Source organism: Panthera leo, chromosome A1 (assembly GCF_018350215.1).
Source record: "Panthera leo isolate Ple1 chromosome A1, P.leo_Ple1_pat1.1, whole genome shotgun sequence".
Classification (NCBI taxonomy): Eukaryota; Metazoa; Chordata; class Mammalia; order Carnivora; family Felidae; genus Panthera; species Panthera leo.
This window is the reverse complement of record NC_056679.1, coordinates 145,578,787-145,595,467: the sequence shown is the minus strand read 5'-3', so window position 1 is coordinate 145,595,467 and position 16,681 is coordinate 145,578,787. Positions and strand designations below refer to the sequence as shown.

The window sequence follows — 16,681 nt, the reverse complement described above, 5'->3', positions numbered from 1 at the left end:
AGTTACACCTTTTGTGCTCATTCTCAGCGCTTCAAAGTCCCCTTATGGCTTTTGAGCCAGCACTGTGGCTAGGCCTTTGCTGTTGTGTTTAGCCCTTAGACTTGGCTCTGAATTTGGTGTTAACCCTCAGGGGTGGCTTGGAAGGTGTGGCCAGCATCTGCTTTACCTCTCCTAGCTCATGCCTAACTAACTGCCTAACAATTTGTAAATACAGTATCTGGTTTGCAAAACAGTTTAATATTCCTGAATAAAAGTATATGAATGAAGGAAGGAAGGAATGCATGGATGGATGGATAGATGAATGGATAAGCTACCATACTGATAATATGCTTGGCTTGACACTTTGCTCTACTCATTAAGAATTTCCATGTGTTCGCAAATGAAAAACTTTTAGAAGACAATACAGGCTTATTTTCATTTCAATGAATCTATGGTCGTGAATATACAATAACACTGCTATGCTTCTTTTTTAAAATGACTGTAATTTAGATATGCCTTTCCCATACCCATAAGACTAAATTAATCAGGATTTATGGGATACCATAATCTCAACTAAAGATAAAATCTATATGCATTTTCACATCACTACATAATCTCTTAACTAAAATAAGAGCTAAAGAACTACTGGTTAAAGTTACCTATGTGAATAAATTGAGAAATGCTGGTTAAAAAGAAATTTAAAAAATAAAAAAAATAAAAAACCTACACTGTCTCTAAAATATTCAGATCCTTGTCCAGTAAAAGAGATCTCTGCAATACCTTTGAAAAGTAATCAAGAGCCCTAAGTTTGTGGTGAGTGGCTTGTGCCATATTTTTGATACAGCAGGTAGTCCATCATGAGGCTGCCAAGAATGCCTTCACGAAAGTGAAGGTGAAGCAGCCCCATCATGATTCTATTCAGGATGAAGACCACATTCCCACCATGACCTCTAAGGCCCTGAAAGACCTGCTAACTGTGCTCCCCTCATTTGACCTATTCCCCTGACTGTTCTAGCCAGACTAGCTTTCTTTTGTTGAGTTCCTTGAATGCTTCATCTTCCTTTCTTCTCTCATAAAAGTTTTAGCCTTGTTATTCCCTCTACCTGAAATGTTCTCTATCCTCCCCTTCCCCCTACCTCCTGGTAGTATCCTCCAAATACTGCAGATCACAGCTTAAATGTCACTTCCTTAAGAACACTATTCTTACCATCTCAGAGCAGTTCAGATCCCCCTATTTATATGTGCTCATAGCCTCCCATACTTTTCTTTCACAACATGACTTACATTTGATTAGTGAGAGAACCTCCCCCACTAGACTTAAAGCTCCATGAAGGCAGGGGCTCTATCTGTTTTAACCACCACTGTAGACCCAGAACCTGGCACAGTGCCTAGCTATTTAAAAGCACCAAGTGTTAAAAATATATGTGTTACATATATGAATAAACTAACAGATTGATGAATGAACAAAGTCTGACAGGGAAGGGGAAAATAGGAGATCACACAGGAAGCTGTGTGAAAAGAAAAATATTTCCTTTTTGTTCAAGGAATTGCTTAAACCCAATTTGAGGAAGCGATATGTAAGGGAAGAGTGGTGACTCCTAGTCTCTCTTAAGCCCAGGAAACAAGTACTAAGCTTAAAATACAATCAACCTTCCTAGAGATGTAAGAACCTTGAATTGACCCATAGGACTGAAAGGTATTTTAAATTTCAGATCCATGATTTGAAAGACATTCATAAAACAGCAAGTGTTGTTTCTTTCATAATGAATTAATATGCTATATTTTTAGATTCAAATGATCATTGATTAATGTGATTTCTAGGATCCCTTCTGAAGCTAAGATTATTTAAACCTAATAAATTTGCTTCAGAAACAGAATTGGGACTTTATAGTACTTGCTGTACATTTTACCAGTGTAATATAGAAATCAGTAATTTCTGTATAAACAAGGTAAGGAAACATTACTAAGCTTTAACAATCTAAGGAGTACAGGTCACCTATTATTTGAAAATGAACTTAAAGCACTGATTTACAAACAATGGGGAAAACAAACAGAAAATGCCTGTACTTCTAGTTTTTATTAGCTGGTGACAAAGATTCTTTAACACAAGTTCTGGCAGACCACCCTGTGTGGCAGTTCACACTAAATTCCCTGATGTATTTGTTGGGATGGCACATAATAAGTAATTAGGAGATATGACATAAGTTAAATGCTATTCAGATTCTGAATATTCTCCCTTATATATAAATCTCTATAGTTTCCCTTATATGGTATGGAAAGAGCCAAAGGGACAAAGGAAACAGAAATAGAAATTTTGCTTGTTAATTTTAAACAGTATGTAATCTAAACAATTACCATCTCCTACCAGCTAAAATGATTCAACACCTTTTCTTTGAAGGACAGGTTATATATTTCTGAGGTTTTTAAATTCTTCCTTGTTCTATTCTCTCATAATAATGGCAGGAGAAAACCACGAAATCAACATTTACTTGTAAGTGTAAAAGAAACCTGAACACTGATTTGAGTCATTTTCTCATAGATACATACTTTGATACACAATACAAATATTTCTTGTGCATTTTAAATAACTCTTGCCTCTTATAATAAAGATTATATTTTCATCTCTTATTTATAAACTCTGGTTCAATGATTTTATTAGCTACTGAATGATCTAATCTAATATATCCAATTTGAATTATAAACAAATATAGCTATGCAACAATAAAAAGAAATTACAGAACCATCTAGTTCCACACTTGCATTGAAGTTAACAGATGCACTGAATTTAAAAATGTGCAATTACTCACCTTACATTCTTCCTGGCAAGTATCTGGTCAAAAGTTAGAGAAAATCCCATACATAAAAAAATGAGTGAAAAACTAAACAAGATTTTTCTTCCCATCAAGAAATTAATCAGTTTCTTCTAACCAAGCACATCTCCTAATTCATAAATGCAAACAGGGCAGAGGCAGTACTTTCCATGCCTTGTGACTGACAACATATTCAACCAATAAAAAAACCACGTTCCCAGGATGTATTATGTGGGGGAGAGGATGGAGGGAGGGTCCTGATACTGCTTAATTTAGAGTATAGAGTGAAATCAGTGGGTCTATTTAAGATGTTTGCTTTTTCAGGAAAAATTATTGGGGAGCAGATTTTCAATTAACCTCTTTTCAGAAACTGGCATTGCTTTGATACTCTAACTCTTAATAAGAATCTCATACTGCTTTTCAGGTAGCTATTAAATTGCCCTCAAAAATCTATAAGATATACATTATTACATGTATTTTTCAGGTGTATAAGTGAGTAAAAATCTCTAAAACTTATCTAATTTTACACGTGTCCTAGTTCACAGTGTACTGTTAAATTCATGATTCTCCATGTGCTGAGAGATATGGAAGGTAATGGTAAAGAGCACTGACTTTGGAGTCAGACAGCCCTCAAGTGCTTTCCCAGCTCCAGTTTCCTCATCTGCTGAGTGGGGACAAAAGTACTTAACTCAAAGAATTGTTGTGAAGATATATTGAGGTCCTAAATAGCCAAATCTATCTTGGGAAAGAACAAAGCTGGATGTATCACACTTCCTATTTAAAAATACATTGCAAAGCTACAGTAATTAAAATGGTACAGTATTGCCATTAGAAACTGACATAAAGACCAACAGAACAGAATACAGTACCTAGAAACAGATTCACACATACAGTTAACTGCTCTTCAGCAAGGGTGCCAAGAACACACAATGGGAAAAGGACAAATGGTGCTGGGAAAACTGGATATCCACATGCAAAAAATGAAATCAGAGCCTGATTTCACACCAGACAGAAAAATCAACTCAAAACAGATTAAAGACTTAAAACCTAGATGAAACCACAGGGCAAATCTTCATGACACTGGTCTTGGCAATGATTTCATGGATATGATACCAAAGCACAGACAATAAAAGCAAAAATAGACAAGCAGAACTACATCAGAATAAAAATCTTCTGTACAGCAAAGGAAACCATCAACAGAGTGGAAGGCAACCCACAGAATGGGAGAAGATATTTGCAAAACATATATCTGATAAATCATTACTTTCCAAAATATTTGAGGTACTCTTACAACTCAATAGCAGAAACAACACAAATAACCCAACCTAAAAATGGGCTTGAATAGACAGTTCTCCAAAGATGACATACAGATGGCCAACATCATATAAAAAGGTGCTCAATGTCACTAATCATCAGGGAAATGCAAATCAAAACCACAAAGAGATATGACTTAATGCCTGTCAGGATGTGGAAACAACCAAAGTATCTGCTGATGGCTGAATGGATAAGGAATATGGAGTATATACAAACAACAGAATATTATGCAGCCTTTAAAAAAAGGAAATTCTGTAATATGTGACAACATGGATGAACTTTGAGGAATTATAAGTGAAAGAAGCCAGTCACAAATACTACATGATTCCATTTTCATGAGGGTTCTAGAACAGGCAAATTCATAGAAAGCAAAGACTGAATGGTGGTTACCAGGGGCTGGAGGTTGAGGAGGAGGAAATAGGTAGTTGCTAATCAACAGGCATAAAGTTTCAGTTAAGCAAGATTAATAAATTCTAGAGATCTGCTGTATAAGATTATACCTATAGTTAACAATACTGTATTATACACTTTAAAAATTTGTTAAGAGGGTGGATCTCACGTTAAATGTTCTTACCACAATAAAATAAAATTTTAAATAAATAATACAATAGATGAAAGCCTTTCCTTACTTCAATGCCTGGCTAAATAGAGAATATCTAGAGGTGCCTGGGTGGCTCAGTCAGTTGAGCATCTAACTCTTGATTTCAACTCAGGTCATGATCCCAGAGTCATGGGATTGAGCCCCGCCTAGGAGCTTGAGATTCTCTCTCTCTCTCTCTCTCTCTCTCTCTCTGTCCCTCTTCCCAACTTGCCTGCTCTCTCCCTCTCTCTCTTTCTCTAAAATTAAAAAAAAAAAGAATATCTATGGTTATTCTTTCCTTGCCAGCCTCCACTTCCACTCCCTTGCCACCTAAAAAACATGCAAAAACACAAACCAAAGAACAAAATCCCTAAGAGTCATTTTACATTTAAAAAAATACAATTAAAATGCCACAATAAAGAAAATCTTCCAAAATGAATATGTCAGCATTTTCGGCACTTAAGAACCATGAGCACTTTAATGGCAAAGTACTGGTAGCTGAAAGGCATCATATTTTAAGTGACACTTCAGGGATGATGGATTATAGGAAGGCTGGGGACTTGACCCTGAGGACATGTACTTTGTACACACACCATCCTCTAACATGGCTCTAGGAAGCCCTATAGAGAAGTGAAGAGGAGATGAACACACAACTAGGGATGGGGGAGGGGGATGGAGAAATAAGGAAGATGCTAAGAAATATTATAAAACAGAAGAGGTCATCACCATCAATGTGTCCTTTCCATGCTCATCTTATTTCTACTTCCCATATTTCCTTTTCTTCTCTGTTCTTTCACTCTGCCCAACTTCCACTCCCTACCTCTCCTTTCACCTTCCTGTCTTTTTCCTGATTTTGTGGAATTTCTGGTAGTAAGATGGGCCTGGACAGGAGGAGTTTAGTCATAGGCAGGCTGGCCAAATAATACATAGGACACCCGGTAACAGGTGAATTTCAAATAAACGATAAATAATTTTAATAAGTATGTTCCATGCAATATTTGGATATGCTGTATTAAAAATCATTTGTTGTTTATCTGAAATTAAATTTAACTGGACATCTTGTATTTTTATTTGCTAAATCAGGCAATCCTAGTCTTAGGGCTCTGCTACTCAACTCTGAACATGCATACAAATCACATGAGATTTTGTTAAAATGCAAATTCTGATCCAGTCTGGGGTGGGGCATGAGCTTCTTTGTTTCTAACAAGTTTCCACATGATGCTGATGCTGCTTGTCTGTGAGGAGCAAGGACCTAGAATAGCACTGTTCAACAGAAATATAATGAGAGCTATGTATATAATTTAAAATTTTCTAGTAGCCACACTGAAAGAAGCACAAACAGGTTAGGTTCATTTTAATAATATATTTTCTTTAGCCTAATATATCTATAATACTATTTCAAACATAAAAATTAATAAGATATTTTACCTTCCTTTTCTGCTCTAAGTCTGAAACCTGGTATACAATTTACATTTATACACATCTCAATTCGAACTAACCAAAATTTCCAGTGGTTAGTAACCACATGAGGCTAACGGTGATCGTACTGGCCAGTGCAAATGTAGTACATCGCCTCCAGCTGCCAGAGCAATAGCTCATAGTCTCCCATGGCAGCAGCAGTAGGGTCTGATCTCAGTGCTCCTCAAATCCCTGGTCACGGGAAGGTAAGAGGCCAAGCCCATGAAGACCCCTGTACTGTGATAATAATGGTTCAGTTAACACTCAGAGACCATAGTGTTACCTCCTTGGTGCTTACCATGTAAGTTATATTTCCAGTTATATTTTCAGGTGCACAAATGTATACACAATTTTTATTTTTAAATCAAGTTTCATTTCAATATATTTTATGTCTTGATTCCTAAATTTTTAAAACAGCATTCCTTCTGTTGTTGAAATTTTCCTCCACTTGGTGAAGACTATTTAAGGTAGAATAATTAGTAGCTAGTAGGTTTCACACATGTATTTTAAAATAGAAGTCACACTTAAGATGTGATTGTCAGAGAATAGCTCATCTGTAACTTTAGAAAAGCAATGATAAAAATGTTAATGTGATAATTTGCAGGCTGCAAGGCACTAAGATATCACCTGCTTGGCATTGTACCTCCCCGCTGATATGGCTGAAGGGTCCTTGTCCAGAACTGTGAAGGGTCTGACATTTTACCCAACTGATAAGCTAACAAGTCAGCTTGTTAGTTTCATGGATTCTGGCAGAAGACACAAGACTCCAGGGCCAGAGACAAAGAAGTTTATTACTCACCACATAGCAAGGAGCATAAGCATCAGTATATTGTGACAATACCCCTTGCCCATAGAGCAATACATCTAGGCCCACATGGACGTTTGTACACACAATGGGTTTCATTTCATGAGACAAATCCTGAGTTTCCAAGGCTGTAAGTAAACCTGCCCTTTGTAAGAGGAAGACAGTATTTCTACCTTTCAAGGCTGTTCACTATACATACATCCTAAAGATAATCCAAAACAAAACGCAGTTTTGGATCCTAAAGATAATCCAAAACAAAACGCATTCTAATATTTGCCTGAAGGAACATCGAGCATTTGCCAGACCACAGTTTCTATTCATCCAAATGCTCTTAAACCAAAAATCACTTTAGTCAAATGTTCAAATCAATTATAGTAGTCTTTGCTAAGTTTGCAAACTGATACAAAATCTAAATCCATCCACCTCCTACAGTCTTGCATGGCCTGGCCCTTGCTGGTCTCTCTTGCTTCATTTTATGCTAACCTTTCTCCCGACCATGCTCCAGGACACTGGCTTAGATTCAGCTTTTCTCAACACCCTCCACATGCCAACATTTTTACACCTCAGTGACTGTACATATTGTTCCTTCTGTGGAGATTACCTCATCCCCTCCTAACCCTCCCTGCATTCTGTTCACCCTCATCATAACATATATCACATTTGAACTGAGATATTTACTTTCTTGTTACCTATTTATGGTGTGTTTCTTCACCAGAAGGCCTGCTCCATGGCAGCAGGGACTGCATCTAATTAACTGATACACCTAGAGTCTAAGGTGCTGCTGGTCCAAGATGATACTCAATAAGATGTATAGAGTAATGAATAAGCCCAGCAAAAATGTCACATAATTAATTCTCACTTTGTGCACATGGTTGTGACTCCCAGAGCCTGACTATCTAGGCAACCATAACTAGAAAATCAACTAATTCAAGTATTTCATCAAATTCAGTAGCTTGAAATGCAAATATACAAAACCCAAGTTACATCAGTTCATTAGCAAACTACCAGAGTAGTACTTCTTGCTCTGTATAGGGGAGTGTGACTCTAATGATTAATACATGTCAACTTGACTGGGATACAACGTGCCCAAATATTTTGCTAAACATTATCTGGCCTTGTCTCTGACAGTGTTTCTAAATGAGATTAATATTTGTATCAGTAGACTGAGTGAACTGCCTTCCCTAATGTGAGTGGGCCTCATCCAATCCACTGAAGGTCTGAGTAAAATAAAAACGTGGAGTAAGGGAGTTTTTACTTTCTCTACTTGTCTTGGAGCAGAGAATTCAGTGTTCTCCTGCCTTCACATTTCCTAGGACTGGAGCTATACCATTGGCTCTCCTGGGTCTCCAGCTTGCTGACCACAGATATTGGGATGTCTCAGCCTCCATAACTGCACAAACCAATTCCTATAACAAATCACGTATAGGATTAATTTCATATATATATATATATATATATATATATATATATACACACACACACACATATATATATATATATACACACACACACACATATATATATACACAAACATACACATATATATGAATTTCATATATATACATACATATATATACATTCTATTCATATACATATATATGTATATATATATGAAATTCATATATATATGTGTGTGTTTGTGTGTGTGTGTGTGTGTGTGTGTGTGTGTGTGTATATATATATATATATATATATATATATAATTTTTCTGGAAAATCCAGACTAATGCATACTCTTTATTAAATTCAGAGTCCAACTGTTGCCATGATTTCTACTAATTTTCATCAAATCAACTTCTGAGTTGATTAGAATCAGATTAGTAAATGAAATACTTATAAGTGCTTTTGATTTAAAATGTTAATTTGTCTTACGTTTGATTCCCCATTGACTTTTTGGAACATAAGTGATATACCAAATTAGTGGCATATATTTCTGTTCTTGGATCTCAAGCTTCACTGAAACAAAAGTCCTGCTCTTTCATAAATTTGTCCATTAGACAAATATTGATTGCCATATGCTACCTGCCAGGAATACAAGATGAACAAGACACTGTCCTGATCCCCATGAGACTAGTAGCTCAGTGATGTACAGAAATGTAAACAAATAATTGCTGGAGTAAACACCTTAGGGATGCTTCACGTAGCAAACCAATGACCTCCACTGATACTGGCCACAACTCCACTCCAGGCAATGGCTGATAAGGACTGGAGGAAGGCAGTTATTTAATAGACTAGAGACAAGAGATGAGACATAACTCTTTTGAAAAGCTGAAGCAGCTTTCCAGTTCTTGACTCTACTTTCTTATGAGTTCAGTGTGTATCTCTTGGTGCTGAAGTGTGTGAGTTACCCCAGTGTCCTCCCAATAACTTGGCTTTTGGTCTTAACACAGCTTGAAATGGTTTTCCGTTACTTATAGTGCAAAGGAAACTTTATTGGAAGGGTTTGCTAAGTACCAAATTTACTGTGATAATTAGAGGCATGGACTAGGAAGGGAGGTCTAAGTGTTAAGAAGGACCTAACAGACCTGGGTTCTAAGGAGGAGAAGGCTTCCACCACTTGAAAAATGCTCTCACCAGGAAGATGCAGGATCCACCTTGACAGAGATAGGGTTTTAATTCACTAAGTAAAACTCATATTAAAAATATGTGCCATTTTGATGTTGCCATATACTTCAGGCCATCATTTATAATAGGCACAAAATAGATTCTTTGGACAAAAATTAACCAGCACACTTAGTTTCTAAGAGAGTATAGTATACAACCACCTGGTACAAATCCAAAATGTTGTCTGCTAAATTAGTTAATATAAATTTGGAAATTTTAACTGAAAACCTGAGTAAATTTTAGATATTCACTGGCACATAAGCGCATTATTCCATACTATGAAAAATGATACCCATGGTGGGGTTCTCGTTTAAGATGGTGATATTCTAAGATCTTGAACTTCTTTCCTCCCACAGACATGCTGAGTGTACCACTACATATGAAACAATTTCCTATTAAAAAACCTAAAGCCTGGCTGAGTCATGGTTACACATCAGGCAAATGAAAAGAAAACCAAATCAAAGTGGGTAGGAAAAGCTGGGACACAATTTCACCATAAACCCTACCACAGGTGTGGCAACCCACAATCAGGAGGGAACTCAAACCCAGAGCTTCCTCCTGAGTGGTAAAGAGTTCAAAGTCCACATCAGACACCTCAACTTTTAAGATATGTACCTGAGAGATGAGCCCCCAAAACATCTAATTTTGAAAACCAATGGGGTTCCTGTTTGAGACCCACAAGACAGCAGCGATCTAAGAAATGTCTCTTAAACGGCCCTCTCACTTGGACTGACTCACTTCAGGGCCCCCAGCTCAGAGGCAGCTGATCATCTCCGAACTTAAAATGAAGGAGGCTCACCTGCTTATATTAAAACCTTGACGTGAGGGGCAGGCATCTGCTTTAATACACACATCTCTCTATGTTTATATATATTTGTTGATGGAAGGTTTTTAACTATGATGGATAAATGGATAAAGAAAATATGGTATATTTATATGGAATATTATATAGCCATAAAAAATAGTGAAATCTTTACATTTGCAGAAACAGGGATAGACCTCAAGGGCATTAAGCTAAGTGAAATAAGTCATAGAAAGACAAATGTATATGGAATCTAAAACACAAAACAACCAAGTTCATAGATACAGAGAACAGATTAGTGATTGCAAGGGGCAATGGGTAGTGGAGGATGGGGAAAATGGGTAAACTGTGTTGTTTGGGTTTTTTAGTTTCAATAAATTTAATAAAAAATCCTTTAAAAATGAAAAAGACCATATCTATGAACTGGTTTCAGATTCATTCATTTGGGTTATCTTAATAATCAGTAATGGCTGTGGCACCCGGGTGGCTCAGTCAGTTAAGCATCTGACTCTTGATTTCGGCTCAGGTCATGATCTCATGGTTTGTGAGATGGAGCTTCGAGGTGGGCTCCTTACTGTCAGCTTGAGATTCTCTCTCCCTATCTCTCTGCCTCTCCCCTGCTTGTGCGCGCGCTCTCTCTCTCTCTCTCTCTCTCTCTCTCAAAATAAATAAATAAATAATTGTCGTAGACTCTAAGTCTAAAGTTCTTTTTTGTCTAGCAAAAGAGTGGGACACAGGATTGAAAATGAGAGATGGCTAATGTCCAGGAAAAGACAAGAGCACCGAATAAGGGTCCTTTGCCCGTTTTTATTAGGATCAGAAGGCTTACAAACATGGCGATGGACGTGCACAAAGGGACAATGAATCTGTGATCATTAATTTGTGGACATGAGGGAAAGGGAGTCTTGAGATATTTGTGGTTAGGGGTTTGGGTTAATACCAAACAAACTCCGGGAGCTGGGCAGTCAGGAGGAAGGTTGTTTACAGCAGACATGAGGCAGCAGCTCTGTTTATCTTAGATAGCCTAGAGGATGAGACAGATAGGGGAGTAACCTCAGGGTTGACAAGGCACCTTTTCTTTTGTTAACCATCTCCACTCTGGGCTGCTTTGCCTGCAGCATAGTGGTCCATAGTCCAATTCACCAATTTACCTAACCTGGCCCTACTGTCCTGTGAAAGCAGCTTTTCTGCTATAGTACTAAATTGGGAGTGCTTCCACCCTGAATATCTAATCTTGTTTATTTCATATACCTATGTATTGGGCACCTTTGCATGGTTTCTATTTCAGGCCTTTGCCTCTCCCTCTTTATTTTGGGGGCTCTGCACCCCCTCTCTATTTTGGGGTGCCTTTGCACCTCCCTATTCCTAGAATCTTTATGCCTCCCTATTCTCGGGGTGTCTTTACACCCCCCTATTCTTGGGGTGCCAACCCGATTTTGGTGTGAGCATTTTACGGCTTTGTATTTCTTTATGCCTTGTTAACCCATTGGTGTAAGCCCTGGGGATCCCTAAGCTTATCCCCCACAAATAATACATACATACATCCATACATACATTCAAATGAACAAAGAAGCTCTTAACAATCAGTACGGACTGCTAGAACCAACAAAAAGTAGTATCAGTGGAAAAATTACTCTTGTCCTTTTCTTTTCTTCCCTCATTTCTTTTCTTCCTCCCTTCCTCTAGCTCCTCACTCCTTTTTCTCTCTTGTTATTTGTTCTTTCAGTTTAAGGGGTGGTGGGGGGGAATCCTGTTTTATCTTATTTAAAGTCCTTTAAGCAATAAAGTCTTAGTGATATAAAATGCACATTTACTTTTATAGGAGTTTTTATATTTATATTATAATAACTTATATATTACACTTAAGTAATCTAGAAATAGTCCTAATGAAATTTCATTTTACCAGGGAATGCAAAGCTGAAGAGTAATCTCTGATGACTCCCCATCACCAAAGATCAACTGGTCTTCACTGAACTCACAGAGAACACAGATCTGGCCCACCTGCCAGCCTCTTTAAACCTCTCCAGGGAATGAGATTCTAAAACTTAATATTCTAATGACTGAAAGAAATTATCTTTCTTTTCCTAGTGAGAGAAATGATCCTTTAACGTTTCTTACAACTCAAAGGTCTCTGCTGAAATAAAAGTCTATTTTATTTTGTTTTGTTCTCAGCCAAGTTAGAGAATACCTGGGGAATAACTTCCAATATGCATAGTAAAATAACTCCCTTCCAGGAACTTCACAAAGGACATCAAAGAGCAGTGTTGTCAATTCCCCCTAGATCTTACCCAGAGGTTTAATTATAGTAACAAGATTTTAAAGACCAGGCCTGATTACTGTTAAGATTATATGATAACACACACATCTTTCTTTAGTTCCACCTTAAAAATAGATAGGAGAAGAAATATTCACTATTCACTATTCACAGAAATATTCAAAAGTAGTTAGAATGAGAGGATAAGAAATCTCATTCATTTTGGATAAGAGAAAAATTGCATTTAATAATTTAATCAGGAAAAATGAAGCACTCAACATTCATCACTAGTAGTTACACAGAGCAAGTAATCATTGGTCTTATTCTTACTGCTGCTTCTTTCTCACTTAAAGCTGTTATTTCAACTTGTCACATTTCCATAGCAACTAATACCTCAATTTTTATAGTTAAAACACTTGGAATCATTTCTAACTATTCTAAATGCTCCAATATATTGTTAAAACCCTTGGCTGCTCTTCCTAAAAAGCCAACTTCTCTCTCATATGGTACAAAGAATCAGCATCACCCTTGACCTAAATAAACCTCATCAACTGATCTAATTTTTGAAGACCAATCTTTTTTCTTAGATGAGAGGGTGAAGGGACTCTGAGATAAGTCAAATAATGATATCTTTCTGCCCCACCTGACTGCTACACCAGCTGAGAAATAAAACAAGGGGTAAGACAAATGGAGTCCAAAATGCCACCTTCATTACAGTGAAAGGCCAAGATGCCAAAATTTAGTGCAGGAGCAAAATTATCTGAAACTGAACCCCTCCCCACAGAAGCCAGATATGACTGCCTGTCACGTCAGCAGTGGGTTCTCAACAGGGAAGAGAGGGCTGGTGCAGAAGAAATGGGAAAGGTCTATTCCAAGGGGAGGCTGGGTCTCAAAAAGGAAAGAAGGGCTGAACATACCCAGACTATTTTTCCTAATTAACCACAGATGTCATCCTTAGATGGCATGGAATGAGTAAACTGGCAGAGAAATAAGGAGTTACATTAACTTAACTCCTTCTACTTGGAAGGGAATACTAGAAAAGGGAAATACTTACTCTTTTTCTTGCCTTACTCCCCCAACATTTCAAGAACTACTAAACACCATTCTTTCACAACAAAGTGCCTATCAGTTTGCACATACCTCTGGTAACCTACAGATAGCAGGTTGCAATTTATAAGAATACTGTAATCTTAAGAATTGCACCTCTTATTTTTCCTGATATTTTGCTGGCTAGAAAATTGTTTTTCACCATTGTGTGCCTTATTTACTTAACATGCATTAAAATTTTTTCTGAACTACTTAAAAGTCAAAATTTTACTTTATAACTAATCTGAAAACCAACAAACATGCTATAGTTAACTTAAGTCTTAATTTCCTCTTTGTAAAATGGTGTTAATAATAACACTTACCACACAGGTGTTGTTTTGAAGATTAAAACAAATTAGGCATGTGAAGTCCTATGCCTGGCACCTAAATAGTGCTCAATACCTATTAGAGATGGTGGTGGTGGTGATGTCATGATTTCACTCTTCCATCACGGTTTAAGTCCAAATTATATTCAGAATTTTGTGAAATCTTCTCATCTCCAATGCTATTTCCTACAATCTCTTATCTGTGCTATTTCATCAGCCCCCTCCTTGGATAAACCGACTCCTCTCTTGCCCCTTCATAGTGCCCTTCCATAGCAAGCACAGTGATTTTTTAAAAATGTAGATCAGATCTTGTAACTCTCTTACTTGAAGCCCTCCAATGGCTTCTCATTGTACCCAGAATAAAGTCCAAACTCCTTATCAGGGCCTACAAGTTGGACTTGAGCTGGCCCTGTCCAACTCTCTAACCTCATCTTCCTCTATTATCCTGCTGACTGTCTATGCTTCAGCCATGGTAGCCTTCTTTCTTTCCCTCTAATTCCTCAAGCTGATTCTTATTCAGGGGGCCTTTTTAAGAAATTTAGGCCCAAGGTTGAGGAAAATTCTTTCCATTTCCAGGCTTCAAATTAAGTAATAAGCTCTTTCTTTATCAGAAAATGAAAAACTCAAAGCTCCAAAAACAAAAATTAAATCATTTTTTTCTTCTCTTAGCTATAGTAATCAAAAGCTTTCATTCATAACACACTCTGACCATTGGTTCATGCCTTGTTATTTGCTTTTCATAATAATATAATAATTAAACACAATACCTAAAATAAATCATAACCCAACATCCAACTATGACCTTCCCACATCCGCCCTCACCTCTCATCACTATTATCACCCTGAATACAGAACACAGAAGACCTGAACAGCACTATCAACCACTTTGGGCCAATGAACATTTATAAAACATTTTTCCCAACATCAGCAGAAAATGCTTTTTTTTCAAGGGTTTATGAAAAATTCACCAAGAGTGATTATATTCTGGGCTATAAAGCAAACTACAACAAAAATTTTGTTAAAGTTCTTAGACCATAATGGAATTAAACTGGAAATGAGCAACACAGATATTTGGAAAATCTCCACATATCTGGAAATTAAGAAACATAATTCTAAATAATCCATTGTTCAAAATTAGTAAATGTTTTGAATTGAATTAAAACTAGAATGTAACCTATCAAAACTCAAGGCATGCATCAAGCAGTGCTTAGATATTTATACCATTAAATATATAGAAAAGAACAAAAGTCTCAAATCAATGACCTAAGCTTTCACTTTGAAAAAACTGGAAAAAGAAGAACAAATTTAAATCCAAAGCAAGCAGAAGAAAGTAAACAATACAGACAAGACCAGAAATCAATGAAATTAAAAACAGAGAAACAGAAAATCAGTTAAAGCAAAAGCTGGTTCTTTGAACAGATTAACAAGATTAAAAAACTTTTAGCTGACCAAAAATGGAGCGGGAAGACACAGCTACCAGTGTCAGGAATGGAAGATGAGACATCACTACTCCTCTACAGATATTAAAAGAATCATAAAGGAATATTACTAACAACTTTATGGCCATACATTAGACAACTAAGACAAAATGAACACTTTCCTTGAAAGGTACACAACCAAAACTCACTCAAAAAGAAATAAATAACCCGTATAGTATTATATTTCCTAATGAAAACCTCCCAACAACATATATTTTTATAACATTCTTATGTTAATGTGTAATAGAAAGTCTGAACAGCTTTACGTAGTAATTATTAAAACTGAGATGAAATAGACAAACTCTTAGAAAACTGACTTACCAGATATGAATCAAGAAGAAATTGCAGTTCTATGAATGTTTCATTAATTATTAAAGCAATTTAGTCTGTATTTAATATTTTCCCACAAAGGAAACACCACATCCAGATGACTTTGCAGCATGTTTTACTAAACCTTCAGGTACAGAGCATCCCAACTTTAGATGAACATTTCCTGTAAATATCAATTCAATTTGTAACTTCTTTTTGCTTTCTTTCAGGTGTTTTTGTGGAGCACAGTTTCTTAATATGGTCAAATTAGCCATTCATTTCTTCTTATCCTGTGTAGTTCATGAAGATATTCACCTTTGCTACCTATTAAGAAATTAAAAAATTTGTTGTTGACATGTAGGCCCTCAATCTGTCTGGGGGTGATTTTTGTTTTCAGCCTGACATGGTGATCTAATTTAATGTAAGTAACCAGTTTTTGTGCAACTCCACCAGTCCTTCCTTTATACATTGATCTGACATCTAGTTCTGTTATTTAATAATATTCTATATATAGGAGTCTCTTGCTGGCCTCTCTATTCTGTTCATTGGTCAATTTATCTACTTCTGTACTAAAACTGCACTATCTTATGTAACTTCATAGAAATTTCTCGTATCTGGTAGGGCCAGGTCTTCAGAAGTGTTCTCACTATTCCTAGCTCTTAACTCTTCCAGCTTCAATCTCATGGTTCACTATGATCCTTGCCTTGCAACCACTCTGAACTCCTTTGCCCTTCCTCTGTCACATTCACCTGACTAGACCACACTCCCAGTCCTATTACCCAGCTCTCAACCTACTAAGTCACCATATTGAGTGTGAAGAAAACACAAAACCTAATCCCCAGTGTGATGTTATTAGTAGATGGGTTGTTTGGGAGCT

The 16,681-nt window shown here is 36.8% G+C and overlaps 1 protein-coding gene across 3 annotated transcripts in view; it reads right to left on the bottom strand.

Annotated features, from left to right (window-relative positions):
* Positions 1-16,681, bottom strand: part of ATP6AP1 (ATPase H+ transporting accessory protein 1) — a 40,147-nt gene that overhangs the window by 20,493 nt on the left and 2,973 nt on the right. Inside the window, exon 2 of one of the 3 annotated variants that reach the window (XM_042942593.1) lies at positions 15,817-16,128. The exons of 1 other annotated variant lie outside the window; for it this stretch is intronic. Coding sequence is in view for 1 of the 2 variants with exons in the window: in XM_042942582.1 (XP_042798516.1) it covers positions 2,787-2,881 (95 nt within the window). In the remaining variant the exon portion in view is untranslated. Of the gene's footprint in view, positions 1-2,786; positions 2,907-15,816; positions 16,129-16,681 lie in introns of those variants that run through there. One more of the 3 variants, XM_042942582.1, reaches the window with a different exon arrangement.